We start from the raw sequence: 18,934 nt of genomic DNA, 5'->3' as shown, positions 1-18,934 counted from the left end.
TGAAATGTGCACCTGCTGAAAACAAGACATCTTCGCTTCAACACTGTAGTACACGTGGGCAGTATGACACCTGCTCCTTGCTACGTCAGCACGTCATGATGCAACTCTTTGCACATTCTCTCTGGTATAATTAGGAATTTAATAATGGCCAGTATGACGAACCTCGCGATGTGTTTTGGAAGATAAAAAATTATCTTTGAAACTTTTGAACTTACTTCTCAAAGTAGGTGTTGTTGGCAAGAACTCCACCAGCACTGCAAAGGCGCGAATTGCTGGAGCAACCGGCAATTGGAGGTTCGTATACATCACGAATTCCGCCAAACTATCCTTTCTTAATTTCTTTACAATCCCAGAAAGAATGAGTGAACCATGATTCGCTGACGTTGCGAGAAACATGCAATATTCTGCCCGCGTGTCACCACTGCTTTGCAGTGAAGCACATCTTGTTTTCCACAGGCACATGTTTTGATTGACCACGAGACTTCTTTTTAAGACGATAGTTTTTCTCGGGGACCTTCGACTCCAAAATTTTAGTCTATCTGTCTTTCTGTCTGTCTGTACATTTGTCTGTTTGTCTGTGGTAACAATTCCCCTTGTGGAACCAAAGTGACCAACCGATACCTCAAACGGCCAACCCCATCCGCAGCGCCCACCAATATTGCTCACGGTTTAGCATTCATAGTTGTGCGATTGTCAATTAGAAAGCAATTATTGCGCATATCTGAGGCCCCATAACAACACGTCGATGTTTTGTACGTCTGCCTTTATACTAGAAGAGGCAGGCACAAGTAACTCTAAGGACTGTAGCGTTTGTCGCGCTGCGCTGACAGTGCAACGCGATGCTTAAAAAGGTAAGTATTTCCAACGCTCTGCTAAGATGACACGGTGGTGGCACCTGCCCGTCGCTTTGCGTTCTACTCATCACCTCCAAGACAGGCACGCATTTTTCTCCATGGGCGCACACCTTCCTTCATTTTCGAAGATAACTGTCATATGGCACTCGTGTCTAACGTTCCTCGATGTGCTCACTAGCCTTCGCTGCACGGATCGAGACTCTCTAATGCAGCGCTTCCAGAATACAATTCACCATTTTCTCGCACGGAACATGGAATAAACGTTTTGTTCACTCTCTCCACACGCAAGACTATCGTCTTTCGACGGCATTTTCAGTGAAACATGCAGATATGGGGCCTCTTTTTCCTTTTTGCGCTTGAAGTAGTGAGGCTAGAGTGCTTCAGCTGCCACTCATTAGTATCGCTACGTTGCATTGCCTTGTGGCTATTAGGAGACGTCGTTTCTGCGAATTTGCGGCGAAACCTGGATCTAGACCTAGCACATGGCACCCAAAGTTTTCGAATGAACCGAACTGGTGTCGGCCGCCACTTCAAATTATCCACTCAAACTTGCATAGCAAAATATGGGACTGCAGAAATACTTTGAAATAAATGGGATTTCAAAAGAACCAAGTTCGAAATAATGAGGTTTTACTGTACATTACAAAAAAGAAGCCCAAAATTAAACTTTCATATGTGTTATTCAGGACAGCCCCACATCTTTCAATGCCTATGTTCTCAATTCAGGGCCAGAATATTTCAAGTATTTCTTGTTTTTGTGTTGCATGTGCCTTCATTCATTCATTGTACGCCACTCAACATATCTTGAGGACTCACATTTACGGGATCTGCATCAGCCCCATCAGCAGAATTGAGGAGGTCACCAAACTCTCCTATACACCAGCAAGCCACCTGTGCCAAGGGTTGTCGGGCAGAGAAGTCTTCCTCAGAGATTTGCCGCCACAGCTGCTGAACTGTATATGTGTGTAGCGAGCTGGTCTCTGATATGAGCTGGATGAGGCTGCCCACCACGTCATCCCGCACATAGTTACCCGCCTGCGCAAGCACAAATGCATGGTTTATAAATTAGGCCCCAGTATGGTTTATTAAGGGCATACTATTTGTGCACAGTAACCAACTTACAAATATTCACAAAAAGAAAAGAACTTCATTGTACCTTGGAGGAAAATTACAAGCAACCCTTACTTTACTCCACCTGCGCCGTTAAGAACTGGCAAGTTGTGCAAGCCAAATTGTACTGCTTTATTAAAACTGTATTGCATACATGTCTGCACAGTAGCTCCGCAAAACCATGAATAAGTATTTTTTGAACACTTGAAGTTTCTTACATCACTGGGCACCTGCTCAAAAAAATTGCTGCCCCACTCTGCCCATCATTGTATTAAGCTTTTCTATTGGCCAGACTGTGATGTTCATTGTCACGCCATCAAACATCAAAGACCATAGCATATACACACGGTGGTTTGTTCACTGCCACCAGATGGCACAGGTTACTTCCTAGTACCACGAGATTGGGATTTCTCGTTTATGACGTGCACAAATGCACCGTTTTGTTAAGGTGCCTGAGCAAACCCAGCCACAGATAGCTTAAGACTATGCACCAATATAAATTAGAGGTAAAAAAAGAAAATCTTGGGAAACTAATTGAAAAACAAAAACAAAACAAAGCAGGTGTCTAAATGGAACATTTGGCTCTTGCAATAAATACAGAAATAATACTAGCCTCAAAAGCTAGCAAATGTTCACAAACAGCACTGTCTAGCAATTAACAATGAAGGTCTGTGTTCAAAAAGTGTTGCAAGGCTCCGTGGACCCATGGTCAAAATAAACAGTTGCCAACGTAAAAAAGAAAAAAAGAAAGAAAAAACTACTATTCCCTGTAGTATCATAAACTTCAATAATGGTGTTGTAGCGGCAGCTGCATTAGCATCGCAGAAAAGACGACGAGACGCTCACTCTTGCACGAGGCAAGTGCTGCTGCCAGGGGCCTGCACGAGCTGGCGTTCCGGTGAGTCATTAAATACTTCTGATCACAGCGGTCGCGTTGGGCAGGCTTCCAGTGGCTCTGCGGTTGGCGTAGAGACGGCATCGATGTGGCTCAGAACATCGGCAGCAATGTTGTCGGTGCTTTGAAATGACGAAATGTTGTTGTAAATTCCGAGATGTACCAGAGAGGTCGATATGAATTTCAAGGTTCGGCTGCCCATCTACTATAGTTACCGATCGCGGTCGGCAGTTTGATTCAGCAACAAACTCAAGCTTCTCGGAATGACACACCTCTGCACGACCGCTTACCACCCACAAACAAATGGGCTGGTCAAGCATTTTCACAGGCATCTCAAGAACTCTCTCATGGCACATAGATCACCAGAGAAGTAGGTCGTCACTACCTGCGGTCTTGCTTGGCATTAGAGCTGCCATCAAAAGTGACCTGGGCCGCTCATGTGCAGAGTTGGTCTATGGCAGTTCACTATGCCTGCCAAGTGACTTCTTCGATCCCCCAGCCAAAACACCTGTGCCACTACCCAGACACTACGTTTCTGAACTGCAAAACATCTTCCAGCAGATACGCCCCGTGCCTACACGCCCGCATGAACCGAGTGCTCCTTACATGTCTCCGCAACTCACCTCAGCTACACACCGTTTTTGTGCGCAATTGTGCTGTGCAGAAACCTTTACAGCCACACTATTTCGGGCCATATCCAGTTCTGGAATGTCATCCATCGACATTTGTCATCAACATCAACGGCCGGTCAGACACAATCGCTCTCTGACGTCTCAAGCCTGCCTACTGCAAAGCAATGTTGCCATCGGCCCTACCATAGTGCGAAACAACATACGCAACGCTACTGCATTCCGCCACGCGGCTTTCTTAGATCACACCCAGGACACATCACATCGTGTCTCCTGGAGTTCCGATCGTTCGTCGGACTTTCCTCCTCTCTAGTGGGCGAGTTCTCTGTAGCAGCGACTGCATCGACGTCACAGAGAAGACAAGACGCTCGCTCTTGCACGAGGCAGGTGCAGCTGCCAGGGGCCTGAGTGAGCTGATGTTTGGGTCAGTTATTAAAATACATCTGATCGGAGCGGCCGTGTCGGGCACGCTCTCTCTCGGGGAAGACCGGGATTTTGCCGGTCTGCAAGGTCGCACAATCGCCACAGTATCAATGATAGCCATGGATCAATGTAGTCAATGTAAAGAGATGCAAAAAAAAAATACTCACTGTTGTTAACACTTTGATCATGGTGTCAATGTGCCACCGCTTTGTGGGCGCATACCTGTTATAAAAGAACAAAAGGCATAGTTCAGTAAACTAACCAAAACTATGCAACTACTGATTAACAAAACGATATGAAGAATGCACCTAGAGTGACGCTGACTAAAGTTTGAAAACAATTGCACTCAACCTTCGCAATTGCACTGTCCTGGAGAAGTAAAACAATTGGAAGACGCTCGAGCTCTGCCTCTGAAAGTACAGTCGCAAAATGCCCACTATACGTCCACAAGGCAAAGGCATGTCCCCATCTACAAAGGCTGAACACTTTGTTGAAGCAGTTGCTGATGATAATTAAATTTGCCTGAGTGCTTTAACACTTGTTACACGATTTGCATGCTGTGAAGCCTGGTGCAATTCTATGTTTCTACCATGCAATATAACATGTGTTACCACAACTTTTTGTACATGATGTATGTACTGTAAAGGATTTTTTTTTAACCCTTTGGTGGTCACAGATTCACTCGTAGGTCATTGTATATAAGCTGCAAACGCGCACCTTTGGCATGTGCTGCGACACTTCTGGAATACGTTGAAAATGTTTTTTTTGCGCTTCGATGTCTACCTGCTCTTTTCTTCTTTCTACAGTGGCTTTCGCTTGCACATCTGAGCATGTGCAATGGTGTGGCCCGTGCACGTGCAAGCAAAACACCGAGAGCAGTGAATGCATGCATATTCAATAAAGCATTTATTTTTTAGAAGCATGGGTGCACGTGGTTATGTAACTTGTGAAAAACAATGCTCTCCCTTTCCCCACACCCCTCTCCAAATGGCGAGATCCTGATATGTGGGGTTTAACGTCCCAAAACCACTGATGATTATGAGAGACGCCATAGTGGAGGGCTCCGGAAATTTCGACCACCTGGGGTTGTTTAACGTGCACCCAAATCTGAGTACACGGGCCTACAACATTTCCGCCTCCATCGGAAATGCAGCCGCCGCAGCCGGGATAAAATGGCGAGATCCTGCTGCCATGTCTGCTGTGATTTTGTTTGGTTTCGTCCTTGGAGCAGTTATCACTTCTCGCACCCACAAAGCTAATAGCTGTCTGGTTTCTAATTCCTCAACAAATGACCCCTTGTTACTCTTTCGTTTATTGTTCCCCAGGGCGACACTACATCTGTTTCCATGTGATGATGAGATACCGTATTAACTCGCATAGTTTGCAAACTTTTTTTTTAATTTTGAAGCTCCGAATAAGGGGTATGCAAATTACACGAAGATTTTGCGAACACAAAAAATATCCTGCAATAGTAGGTATATAGTTCTCATGCGCATGGTGTTCAAACCTCCAATAACAAAACTGGTGGGCAAAGCAAAAAAAATTCGCTCTTACGGGATTTTCAATGGTGCAAAAATGTGATAAAAAACACAGGGAATCTCTTAATAACACATTTTAATGCCAACGGTTAATGCGCTTACTATGCCGAGCCTTTCCCTGCAGCTATTTCATATCTCTTGGCTCGCATTGTATGGTCCATTGCCAGATTGTCATTGTGCTCCCAGAAAAATGAGCAAATTTTGTCCAGGGCATTCGACATGACTACGCACAGTTCACATTGCACCAAGCCCAGAGATCAACTGTTACCGCTCCACACACACGCGACCATGTGTGGCAGCAATGAGTACACACAGCCTACAAAGCCAACGAACCCAAGTCTACGTGGATATGAATTTGGTTATGTAGTCTACGATTAGGAGTCGGCATTTCAAACAGGCGTCTCTGCATCAACCTACTAAAATATTAACACGTGCCCACTGCTAAGTCAACTCAGATTCTTGTGCTTTGTTTTTAAAATTGTAGTTGGTATGGCTAATCAAATGCATTTTTGGTTGGGATACTGTGCAGTAATCCATACTGATGGGAAACTACCATCATCACCACGATCGCCAACTTTTTTTTTTTTTCGTAAACAATGATCGCAGCCGCTCAAGTGCGCTGTGGCAATAGTTCTGTATGATTTGAATGTTCCACGAATGTATTTAAGCAGTTCTTTAATACAGTTAATGTTACGAGAGTATATTATTTGTGCACTCTCATTTCAAATTTTCTTTAATGAAGCACAGCGGTAAAAATAAGTTTGGTAGTCGTGAGTTACGAAATTCACAGACTCCTCAGGGCATTTGCTGGTGCTCCAAAAATATTGTTGCGAATATACAGTAGAACATAGATGATACGATTATGGTTAATCCAAATTTCGCAATCTTAGAATTTTAAGGTTGTTTCGGACGGACTACGTTACAAAGAATGTGCCGTGATTCGATGTTATACGAACGGTTTCCCCAGTCACCATGGATGATATGAACACACAATTGGCCGCTGCATGCGGGCAGCACAATACGGATTGACTGTAAGAAGAAGGCGCATTAATACTCAGCCTCAAAGGGAGTGAATGAGGCAAAACTCACCAGAATTTCCCTCGCTTCGCCGCCTAAAAGTGACCGGAGAGCCACGTCGCACGGCCAACGTGAAAAAATTGGTCCGAGACCTATTTTTCCACAGCGCTATTTGCGCCGAGATCAGGCTATAGGTGGCAGCCCTGTCACCGCGCTAAAGTGGATAGGCGGCCGGTGGCCCGCTTACAAATGTATGCAGCGGCGCTTGTTTGCGCGCGGTGCGAGCCGATTGTCAGCGAATAAAATGCTTCGACTAGAGCCTACTCGTGATATGTATATATGTTGTCCGTTGCGAAATGAATGAAGGGCACCGTACATTACTATTACTTGTGAGAAAAACACAATCTGCCACTGAAATGGATGCCGGAGCTTGGTCACTGTCTGCGTTTTTGCACTAAGTCACATTTTGCGTCCCGCTTACTATACACTGCTGTGGTGCGACTGAATTCATTCTTTGCTTCGTGCATGCTGGACGGCCCACAGTTGATCGGCAAGGTCGTGGCTGAGCAGAGCCATCTCCCATCGCGCCCCGTGGTTCGAGACTGCCGTGTCTACCGGGTTCGTAGGGGACTGCTGCGCGTTACCGGTACACTTCCACAGCATGTTCTGCAGCGTCGCTCTGGCTCCGCACGCCTTACACGCGTCGGACGTATAAATGCCTGGGTAGCAGAGGCGAAGGATCACCGGATTCGGGTACGTGTGTGTCTGTAGTTGTCTCCAGGCAACCTGCTGTTTCTTGTTTAGTTTGGCGTGGGGTGGTGGATATTTGCATCTGTTCAGTCTGTAGTGTTGCGTGATGTCTCTGAAAGTGGTCATGCGATCCCCCCCCGTCCATTCCCGCATCGCTGTCGAAGTGTGCAAGCCCAGGATGCCGCCCGGGTCCAAGGACTCGAGGCCGTCACCTAGGCCGGGGTGCTTGTAGGCCCACCCCGCTCAATGACGCCGGACATGTTTAATAAAGTTTTTACTCACTGACTTCGTGCATGCTGGTCTTAGATATTTAAAAAATATGGGGGGGGGGGGGGGGGGGGGAAGAAATGTCATATTCTTGGGCGATGAGAACCGTGAATACACATCTCAATTTTTTCTCATTCAGTTTTCGATGAAATAAACGTAGGACAGTTGATAAGCTTATTCAGGAGAGCTACATAGCTGACAGCACTTTAGCCCACTTGTTCTTCCTTCAATTACGGTATAAAAAAGTAACAGTACAGCATGCAGCGTTCTCCGATTGATTGTCAGCATTGCAGAGATGCAACAAATTTGAAGGTTCGATTATTTAATAGGAAAGAAGATTTTTCTTCAATTTTTTTTAAATGAAATGAATAGTGTACACTCCTTCCGTCAGTCTATAACAACGGCACAAAAGCGCTCAAGATAGTGTGAAAAAAAAAAGACGTTTTGCTTGAAATTCTATGACGTTAAGTGTGAAACATGCCTGCTCTAAAAGGGAGCCCAAATCTAAAAACATGAGCGTGTCCGAATAAATTTCGTCCTGTGTTAAAATTGCACACAGTGACTCTTTCGTTACGACACCTAATCACATCGATCACTGGCGATCAAAGCCTTGGATCGTCAATTATTAGCACGTTGAGTTTGTTTCAACAAAGTGTGACATTCGGAGACTTGGTGCATAGCTTAACAAAATATTTGTCGAGCAATCGAGACAACCAAGTAAAAGAAGAAGACAGCATAGAACGGCGTCTCATCTTATCTTCTACTTTTCCTTGCTAGTCTCAGTTGCGCCACAGATATTTTATTTAGTTTGTTGTAGTTAATCCAGCCACTCCACTTCATGAATCAATTTGAATTTACTCATTTTCGCAACATAGTGATTTTTCACAGACCTTTGCGCAAACCAATATGCCTGTGTCTGAAATGACGGAAAATGCACTTGGCCAGCCAACTTGAAAGAAATACGTGCCTCTCGTGGTTATACTACAATAACATCAAGGTTCTGTAATCAAAAGAACCTTTGCAAATATCAAATTAAGATGCCAGCTGTGCAATCTGACAGTGCTGAGCAGTAGTAACTGCGAGACGTTTATGCCAGCTATTCAATAAAGAGCTGTTGCAAGGGGTCGGAAAAAATTTACGCTACAGAAAAAAAATATTTCTGAAGCTTCACCGCATATATAAAGTGTAAAGGTAGCCTTTTCAGCCAGCTTACAGCAGCTTTGATTTTGCTTGTATTGTTATATCAGACACAGGGTCGCAATCTTGTGTCACTAACTGCTCCTGTTGCGTTGTAATGTGCACATTGGTGTGCACTGTGGAGATAGGTTTGCTACAGGCTTACCCTACGAAGCGACCGGAAAAGGAAGCGACGGTCTCTACTGCCGTAGCACACATAGACACTACAGCCAGGTTTGTCGACTCTCCGACATGGTGCAAAAATGGCACCCGAGGCAGGTCGTCAACAAAAACTGGTTTATTTAACCAAGACACAGCACAATGCGACAATCACTGGCTTGCGGGCCAGCAGGGAACTCCACAAGGGAACTCCACAAGACTGACCAAAAGTACGCTTGCCGGCAGGCGCTAGGGCTAACACACAAAGGGCAGCAGCCGACCGCGTGTATGAGAAGACTCGCTGCTTTCGTATAGGCCTGTGTAAATCTGCCCGGCGGCAGTGGGCGCCGGGCAAACGCAAGCTACCGAAGGAGGGGCTATCTCGGGCGACCAATGAGAATTGGCGAAGCACCGTGACATGCGCTAGCATGGCGTAAAAGCAGGGGCGTTGTTCGGGCATGTTTGGACAAACTTCTCCTTGCAGGAAAAACTGATGCACGGCTCACCCCAGACAAAATGGCCAGGTAGCGAAACCCCAGTGGCCATGTTCCCGGCGCTGGAGCCACACGTGTCAGCACTCGCGTAAGCTGGGGAGCGAGGCGCCAAAATGGAAGGCGCACTAGATTCCCACAGCACCTGCGTCTCCGCTACAAGAAACATGCACCGCTCGAAACTGTCTTGCAACGGCACCTAAACTGAGCGAGGCTGAGCTTAGAGTACGAGAATGACACCACCTAAGCTTCAAGTTTTACGACGACAATGTTTTGAGTCAGCCTGAGACATCTGCAGCCTTTCATGGGTTTGTTTTGCTTACAGCCTCAAGTTGTTTCCTCCATCACAAGTGTGTAGCTGCTGAACTTTGTGCACAATCTTATGGCTACTGTGATTACATGCATGGTCCGCACGTTGCTGGGGCGCAGTGTGCTGGTGCCGGCTGCAGAGCTTCTCCTCATGACAAGGCCACTGGACCACATTTTGGTCCTGACTACAGAAAAGTGCAACACATATCAGGACTGTGTTCGATATATACATATATATATCTTTTAATACAATGTGCAAAATTGCAAAGAAGTATTTTTAGATGCATACATAGAAATGCCAACCTATGCAGAGTAATGTGGCTCATGGAAAGAGTTGACGCTAAACAAAATCGCTAAGTTCATTGGGCAGCCGATTTATAGAGGGATCATTCACATCATGGGCACCCATCTACAATGGAACACCTGCAGGCTCTTATCGTAAATAATAATGGCATCGTGCTGTTGAGCATTCTGGAACAAGTTATTCAGCAATTATTTTCGTAGCAAATAAATAAAATACTGGTTCAATAAAATTGTACTTTATGAAATACTATTTACTGAGAAAGAGTTCACTTGTGTCTCACGAAATATCAAGCAATGCTTTGCTGCATGGCACGAGCAATAAAGCATCACCTTGCTTTCGATTTTCTTTTTATATGTCTATGTGAATAGAACCATTTTGTACAACATTTATTATTTTTTATACTGCCCCTATGCCATTTATCTTCAAAATGTATATTCTAAATTTTTTTTGTTTTGAATATATTTGCACATATAGTGTTTTTTATTGTACTATTTACCAGCTTGCAAGCAAAAATTACACACTTTTCCCATTTTTATTAATTTCAAGATACTTTTGTTGATTTTTGAGTATACAGTGGAACTTCGATTATACAACTTTCAGGGGACCACGCAAAATTGTCGTATAATACGGGCGTCGTATAATCGAAAAACCAAGAATACAGGCACTGATGGTCGTTGTTGCCCCACAACAGTTGTCACATAATGCGTAAGAAAGTCCGTGGCACAAATCTACGCTGCTCCGATGAAGGTAAATTAAATTACTTGAAAAAATGACAACCACGCATTTTATCGGAGGTGTGACCAAATCTTTATTCTCATCTTTTAAAAAAATCTGTGATTTTTTCTACGAGTTTGCCCAGCCACGATGCATCAGCTTTCTTTCGAGAGCTGCGACATCTGGCAGCAAGTCGCCAATCTCGTCGCGTGCGCAAGCAAACCGCCGAATGTTGTCAACGTAGCAAAACACGTCCGCATACGTCGGAACGGACGCACTAGCCTATGCAGTGTCATCCATCTCTTCCTCGTCGGAAGTTCCCGCAGTGTCAGGACGCAAAGTGTCGATAATGTCATCCAGCGACACTGCATTGCACACTGCAACGTCGTCGTTGGCACCAACATAGTCCGCAAAGGATACAGGCAGCTCCAGGTTGCCGAACTCTGGTTCGTCGTCAACAGGCACTGCAGCTTCACTGGTAGAACAAGCACCACTTCTATTAAAGCCGCAGTGCCTGAAGCAGTTGACAATGGTTTCTGGAGAGATTGCATCCAATGCACTAGCAATGTAGTGCATTGCATCAAGCACAGAAATCTTCTTATTTAACTGCTTGCGTTTCATGCCCGCCAGCCGACGCTGCAGCAGAAACTTCCGATATTTCTGCTTCATGCACTTGGTGACGCCGGCGTCAAGTAACTGCAGCTGGCTAGGGCAGTTGGGGGGCAGAAATGTAACTCACATTTCTCAAATGCGACGTATCTAATGGATGGCATGGCGCATTGTCAAGCAGAAGAATCTTTCTGTTTTTAGCCCCCATTTTTTAGTCCAGCTGCTGCAGATATGTTGAAAACGTAGCAGCCATCATCCAGGCTTTCCGGTTGAACATGTCACGGTTGAACATGGCACGGCAGCCTTTTCAAATTCTTGAAGCATCGCGGCTTCGCAAACTTGCCGATCATGAGGGCAGGAAGCTTTTCTGAGCCATCTTCATTAGTGCAAAGCAATACAGTAAGACGCTCTTTGCTTCGCTTACCCCCATGACAGCTCTCTCCTTTGAATGTTAATGTCTGCTCTGGCTGCATATTATAAAATAATCCAGTTTCGTCCGCGTTGAACATGTCGGACAGCTTGTATTGCCGTATCGATTCCGGCAGCAATGCAGCCCACTTTTCGACAGTGTCGGAGCTGACCGACGAGCTCTCTCCACAGCAGCGGCTGTACACAACTCCACTGCGTTTTTTAAAGCAATCCAACCAGCCATTGGAGGCTCTAAAGTCATTAATGCCGCAGCGCAATGCAACTGTCTCCGCCTTCTCCTTCAAAATTGCGCCATCCACGGCAATTCCTGAACTGCGGGCCTGACGCTACCACTCAACGAGGGCTGTCTCCATGGCAGCATATTTGCCATCTTTCGCGGCCTTCTTGTTCAGGCCGAACTTTGCCGCATTTAGTAGGAAGCTGTCCTTCTTTGCAAGGATCGTTTTCAGCGACGACTCAGAAATGTTCAGGTCGCGGGCAATGCTGGCCTTTGTTGCTCCGCTTCTTTTCTCCGCCTCCTCGATTATGCGAAGCTTTTCTCCAAGCGTCAGCGGTTTTCGGTTCTGCCACATTGGGAGACGCAGCACTCGCAACCAAGAATTAGAAAGCTTCCTCGCACGCCAATGTCCGAATACTAAAAATTTTGCACATAGACGCAGCAGCTGCGGCGCACAACCCACCGATAAGGCAAACACGTGAAGGAATGACTGAAAGGCAACAAAGCAGTGGGCCCATTCGATTTTTGCACGCGCGTACGTCTGCGCTAGCTTCGACCAATCGCGAGGGGCTAAAACTCCCCAGCCCTCTGGCAGCTAGACAGCAGGTAGTTCCGGTTCCCGCGGCTGTCCCAAACGTAGACAGGCTCAACAATCGCCGTTCAACACGTCCGGTACAATGACGCGAAATCTAGTGAAAGTTATCGCATACTAGAAAGCGAGCTCGAAATTATCTGCCATGTTACCTGCTCACAGCTGTCACTACAAAACCACCCAAAAGAAGGCAGAAAACAAAACAAAAAAAAAGGCCCCAACGGAAGTGCGCAGTGCAATGCAACTAAGCAAGACGAATGCGCTCCGGCTGGCTCTGGACAACGTTGGACAACGCTGGCTAGCTATGGCCGACAGCATGTCAAAAAATTGAAGAGGCCTTGTGGTGGCAGTGGTGGCAGCGCGGATAGTGCGCTAGAACGTACGGAGGAATGAACTCGGTTCCTCGGTTTCCTGACTTTTTTTCATCCGGCCGCAGTGTGCTCGCGCGGCAGCCTGCGTGCGTCATCGTAGGTTTCTTTTTTTTTCTCGGACAGTCCAGCTAAGCGTCGTACGAGGCGGGGCCGGCGTAAAATTAGGTCGTAGAATTGAGGTTTTCAATACATTACTTCTATGGGGGTTTTGCCGGGACCAAGCCAATTCGTCGTAAAACGCGGGTCGTCGCAGGACCGGAGGACGTATAATCAAAGTTCCACTGTAGTCAATATACTTAACTCGCTTCACGAGGTGTGACGTTGGATTTGTTTGGGGCGACAAACAGGAAGCTGCTTTCAATGACTTGCAGCAATGTCTACACACGACCCCTGTTCTCGCCCATTTCGATGAGACAGCCCCTAGAATGCTCCATACTGACACCAGCAATGTTGGCCTCAGAGCTGTGCTTGTGCAGCACCAGGACGACGAGGAAAGAGTGATCGCTTACACAAGCAGAACTCTGTCACACACAGAAACAAATTACTTGACTGAAAAATGCAATTTTGGCCATACTTGTACGGTCGCCCATTTAAGGTTATCAGTGACTACCATTCACTTTGTTAACAAGTCTCAAAGATCCTTCCGGGCAAGCAGCACACTGGACCCTTCGACTACAGGATTTTGATATAACAATAGTGTACAAGTCGGGAAAATAACATACGGACACCGACTGCCCGTCTCGGTCACCGATAAGAGTCGGTTGCTTCTCTTGATGAAGAGACAGCATTCCTCGGAATTCTCGGCACGTCAACCATCACAGACCTCCAGCAAAACGATCCTGAGCTACTTGGCTTGATTTATTATTTAGAAGGACGAAGCCAGAACCCGCCCAAAGCCTTTGCAAGAAGATTATCGTCGTTCTGTCTGCAAAACAATGTCCTTTGCAAAATGAACTTCCCGTCAGACGGGTCCACCTACCTGCTTGTCATCCCTACCGCCCTCTGTTCTGAGGTATTGCAAGCGTGCCTTAACGAGGTCACATCTGGTCATTTATTTAGGCTACACGCGTGCACTGGGCAGAGTTCGGGAGAGGTATTACTGGCCTAGACTCACCGCTGCTGAGAAACATCATGTTCGGATCTGCCTCGATTGCCAGCGGCGCAAGTCACCTCCGATGAATCCAGCTGGTTTGTTGCACCCAGTGCAGGTTCCGCAAACGCCATTTGACCAGGTTGAAATGGACCTTTTGGGTCCACTTCCTACCTCTAGTGCTGGCCACCACTGGGTTATAGTGGGGATCGACTACCTTACTCGCTACGCCGAGACAAAAGCCATCCAGAGAGGCACAGCAGAGGAGGTGGCCCGATTCTTCATAGAAACATTATGCTGAGACACGGTGCGTCGTCGATCGTTATAACAGATGACGGAACCGCATTAACGGACGTGGTTTTAGATCATGTGTCAGTGCTATGTGGTACTATTCATCGTAAGTCCACAGCCTACCATCCACATACCAACGGGTTGCCTGAGCGGCTCAACAAAACTCTGGAAGACATGCTTTCAATATATGCGAACACTGAGCACCAAAATTGGGATGAGATTCTACTTTGCATAATGTTTCGATATAACACTGCTAGACAAGAAACCACACAGATGACCCCATTCAGCATTGTTCACGAATGAGAAGTAAGGACGATGTTGGTCGTGATGCTGCCTCACGAATGTGATGAGAATGAAACGAGTGCCGACATGTTCACTCAAGGCGCAGAGGAAGCCAGGCAGCTCACACGTGTGTGAATATACAAACATCAAGAGTACGACGCAGGTCGCTATAATCTATGTCATACATTTGTAACGCCCGAAACCAGGGCAGGGTATGGGTGTGGATGCCTGTACGAAGACAGAGAATATCCGAAAAGTTGCTTAGGGGATACTTCCGACCTTATCGAGTGCTGGAACGACTAAGTGACGTTACCTACAATGTAGTCCTAGAAGCTGAAAAAGGCGTTTCCAGCACGGACCTGAACTTGTGCATATAGTGCGCATTAAACCATACACAAGCAAGTGACTCTGCGAAGGACTGTCGCCTCTACAGAGTGATTTTATGCACGAATGACTGGCTCAGCTACAGCATTGGGGCGATGCTCTTTTAAGGGAAGGCATATGCCGCGCTCAAGATAAGCAGAAAACTAAGACGATGTGCGCTCCAACAGTCTCGTGAAATGAGACATTGACCAAAGAAGACGATGTGTTTGTGTTTGTGTCGTTGCTTGTGGCTGCTGCATAAAACACGCCATTGGTTTATGAATAAACGATGTCTCTGTTCTGTTTACGGTGAACCTTGACAATATATATATATATATATATATATATATATATATATATATATACACACACACACACACACACACACACTTTTTAGTAAAGCTGGCTCAATATTACCGCACACAAATTAGGCGAGGACGCAAATTATGGGAGTAAATACGGTATTACGGTATTATGTATTATGCACCGTGGCTGCCATTGCAACCTGCATGGTTGTTTTCCCTGTTATGACATAAAAGCCCTACCTGAAAAAAAATTTTGCGATTTATTTAAGTTTTGTTTGCACAGTAAGCATGATATAGCTGTACTGAGGTTTGACTGCAAAACAAACACTTTTACAAGCTTACAAGGAGTTCTTGCAAGCCACCTTCTGAACAGACCAGAAAGCACATCCTGAAACAATCGGCACTGCCAAACCACTATCATCCACATGTACAAAAACCAACAAAAAACACACACACACACACACACAAATACACAACAAAGGTTGGCTTGCTCCAGCAGGAGTTGATATCAAATATATCAAATAAATAAACACTGAAGGTGTCTGCCAAATAACTGTAACTGAATAACTGTAAAAAGCAGAACAACTCACATTTCTGCAGCAATGAAAAGGTTTGAGGAACAGAGGGCTTTGAACTCGGGGTCAGCCTTCTCCAAAAACACCAGCAACTCCTTCGTCATGGCTCGAATATTTTGTGTGTTGATAAGTGCAAAACACAGCTCCAGGGCACGTCTGCATAAAAAATTCAGACGAAGTTTCAAGCAGTCTGCACTACAACCAAAGCTGATCACAGGAATCGGTGTCTTTACAGACATCAATTTCTGCATTTATTGCCCCTAAACCCTGAAATGAACTTTAAAGGCACAATAAAAAGGAAAACAATTGACATCACACTATTAAGTTACACCTTCAAAATGCTGGAAACACTACTTTTTTACAGCAAAAAGACACTAGGTAAGCTAGGCAATGTACAAGAAAGAAAATACAGGAGGTATCATCTTGAAATTCATCACATTTAAACCTGCTTTGTTCATTTAAAGTTTTAAAAGGGGATGCAAGTTGAAAAATGTAAGATTTTTTCCGAAATTACATATTTGTCGTTTTCATTTGCTTTCACAAGTTTGGTTTCGCTACTTTCACTATAAAAAAATTAAAAACTGAGGATTGTAATTAAACTCAAAGTACATTAAAATCGCCTTTAAAGAGCATAAAGTGGCTACCAAAAACTAAAAAGAGCTCATTGTCTAGAGTCTCTGTAAATTGTCACCTGACTGCTTGCCACTGCATTTCGCATGAGGAGTTCAGTAGAGCCAATTGCTCAAAATAACAATGGTTGCCAGCCAAGCCATCATGATAAAAGAAATAATTAAAAAAACATATCTTAGCCATATATATGAGCTCTCACACCTTCAAAATGCGTTTTTCTCAAGATCCATTTTCGGGCAACTTCTTGAGTTGTGACATCACGTTTTTAGTACTTCTGATAGACCAATCGGGATAAAATTTTGCCCACAGATTTCTTAACATGTGAAGAGTGTAAATATCTTTTTTAAAACTAGCTATCACCTGTATAATTATTAAAACGCTAAAGCAAGTAATAAGTATGGGCTGAGAATTCCAAGCATTCTCAGATTACAATTTTTTATACATTAAAATGTCCTATACGCACTTTCTTGATAGTTATTTGCATTCTAGAGTTTATGAGCTGAGGACCATAAAAGTTTAATGGCACAAATAGTTTGCCCAAAATGGACTATATTGTACACATGTCATGGCACAAAATGAAAACTGTGCAACTTACTATAAAACTAAAACAGTGCAACCCTAATTATACGACAGAGTCGTATCATTGAAAACTGTCATATAATTTAAAAAACTAAGATTATAGGCATTGACACTCAGCCTTGCCTGAAAAATGGGTACAGACCGCCTGAATAAGCCCACGGCACGATTATGTGCCTCTGCAAGGAAGGTAAATGAAATTATTCTTGCCAGTTACTATTTCCAACAATGGTGAAAGTAGTGACGATAGAGTTCTAAAGAAATAACTTATATTTCTAAACTGATTGAATTGTCAACTTCAGAGTTCCTTTAAGCCGAATTTTCATGTTTAGGGGGGAGAGGCTCGTAAAATATAAAAATGTAGAATATGATGATTTTCAGAAATTGCAATTTTAAGTATAGTCCCGATTATGATGAAGATTTTTCGCCTTTATTTTTCTTGAGGCAGAAAAGATTAAATTTAAAACATACGTTCTTAAAGCTTGAAACTCAATTTTCTCAACTGTTCCTTTTAGGCAGTGAATCTGCCTTACGGAAGTTTCGAGGAAGTTTCTGTGAACACACTTAAACAAACCTTGTATCATTCTTTCCCACAGCACTTAAACTGCAAGCTCAAGCTGTTTTTTTTATCAACATTGATGGAATCATAATTATTTGATAAATACCAACTAATTATCAGATGGTAATTTTTACGTTCTAAGTTTAAAAATTACTTATGATGGAAGCATGAGCGTCGGCAGGATTTCGTCTTGGGGGTGCAAACCCGTGTTTCATTGTAGTGGGAGCGGGTGGAATTGCTGGTGCAGCTTGAGCAGGAAGGCATTCTTAGTGCAGCTTGAGGGGGGCAAGTGCCTCTTTTGCACCCCTCTGCTGATGCCCGTGGATGTAAAACAGCTGTTTTGAAGTGGTGGACCTTTTGGAATAACCACTTAGTTCTGATAAGCAACCTTTTGTTTTGTAAATTACCATAATGACCTGTAAAAAATTACCTAACTATGAAGTGCTAATTCCCATTTCTTTTTCCTAAACAAAAAATATGAATCCCATTTGCAGATTCGAAATCTCCATTCAATGATACACATACATAGAAATTTTCATTGGGATAGGATAATAAATAAAAAAATTTAAAGCACTCATCCCCCCTCAAGGTGCCATGAAGAAAAATATTTTGTTGAAAAGAAAGATCAATGCTTGAGAACATCTAAAATGTCAATACTGCCAACAACAGCATTTTAGCAATCAAGAAATTAAAGAAAGTGTACAACATGACTTGTAAATCCAGCGAGACACCCTAGTGGTAGCCAAATCAATTAGCAATTCCTCGATATATTTCAGTTGATTTCATACACAGCTAATCATAGGAAAAAGATCATTGCAGAGCATTGTAAAATAGAACGAAATGCCACTTTTGTACTAATATAAAGGACAACGGCAAGAGGAGGCAAACATGCTTGTCTGCTCTTGCCACTGACATTTTTCGGCAAGTTCAGTAATGCATCGACAAGCTCCATTCAAAACCATGCTGCCTATCAAAGCCCTTGCAGGGCAGCATCAAGAGGCTGATACAGCATCCAAACTATGTAAGCAAGATGCTACTAGGCGACAATCGTAAGTGTTCAACTTGCTTACTCACACAAGACCCGGAAGACTTAAGAGTGGCTGTCTGCAAACTTCAGTGTTCGTGTTACCCTCAGGTTGGCATCTCTGTTCCTTACATAAACCAGCCACATTGCTATGAATAGGTAGTGTAGCTGGGAAAGAGACTAAAAAAATGCCCCACCAAGCTAAAAACTCACTAAAGACTGCCACTATGGAGCCACTCCCCAATATCCTCACACACAATCAGATCCAATGATGCAGCCATTATCCAAGTAAGTGAATATTACTGCCAACAGGGCTCACCAATAGTTAAGGTGACTACAGATGGTTTTATTCAACATTCACCCAAAGATGGCAGAAAAAAAAACG

At 44.4% G+C, this 18,934-nt stretch overlaps 1 protein-coding gene across 5 annotated transcripts in view; it reads right to left on the bottom strand.

Annotated features, from left to right (window-relative positions):
• Positions 1 to 18,934, bottom strand: part of AP-1gamma (adaptor protein complex 1, gamma subunit) — a 154,125-nt gene that overhangs the window by 57,667 nt on the left and 77,524 nt on the right. For all 5 annotated transcript variants that reach the window (XM_075878193.1, XM_075878195.1, XM_037428585.2 and 2 more), the window contains exons 9-11: positions 15,776 to 15,916; positions 4,079 to 4,133; positions 1,671 to 1,889 (exon numbers count right to left, since the gene is read on the bottom strand). In XM_075878193.1, the coding sequence (XP_075734308.1) occupies positions 1,671 to 1,889; positions 4,079 to 4,133; positions 15,776 to 15,916 (415 nt within the window). The remainder of the gene's footprint in view (positions 1 to 1,670; positions 1,890 to 4,078; positions 4,134 to 15,775; positions 15,917 to 18,934) is intronic.

The sequence above is a fragment of the Rhipicephalus microplus genome, chromosome X, assembly GCF_043290135.1.
Source record: "Rhipicephalus microplus isolate Deutch F79 chromosome X, USDA_Rmic, whole genome shotgun sequence".
NCBI classification, from domain to species: Eukaryota; Metazoa; Arthropoda; class Arachnida; order Ixodida; family Ixodidae; genus Rhipicephalus; species Rhipicephalus microplus.
The sequence above is the reverse complement of the archived record's forward strand: the minus strand, read 5'-3'. Positions and strand labels throughout refer to the sequence as shown.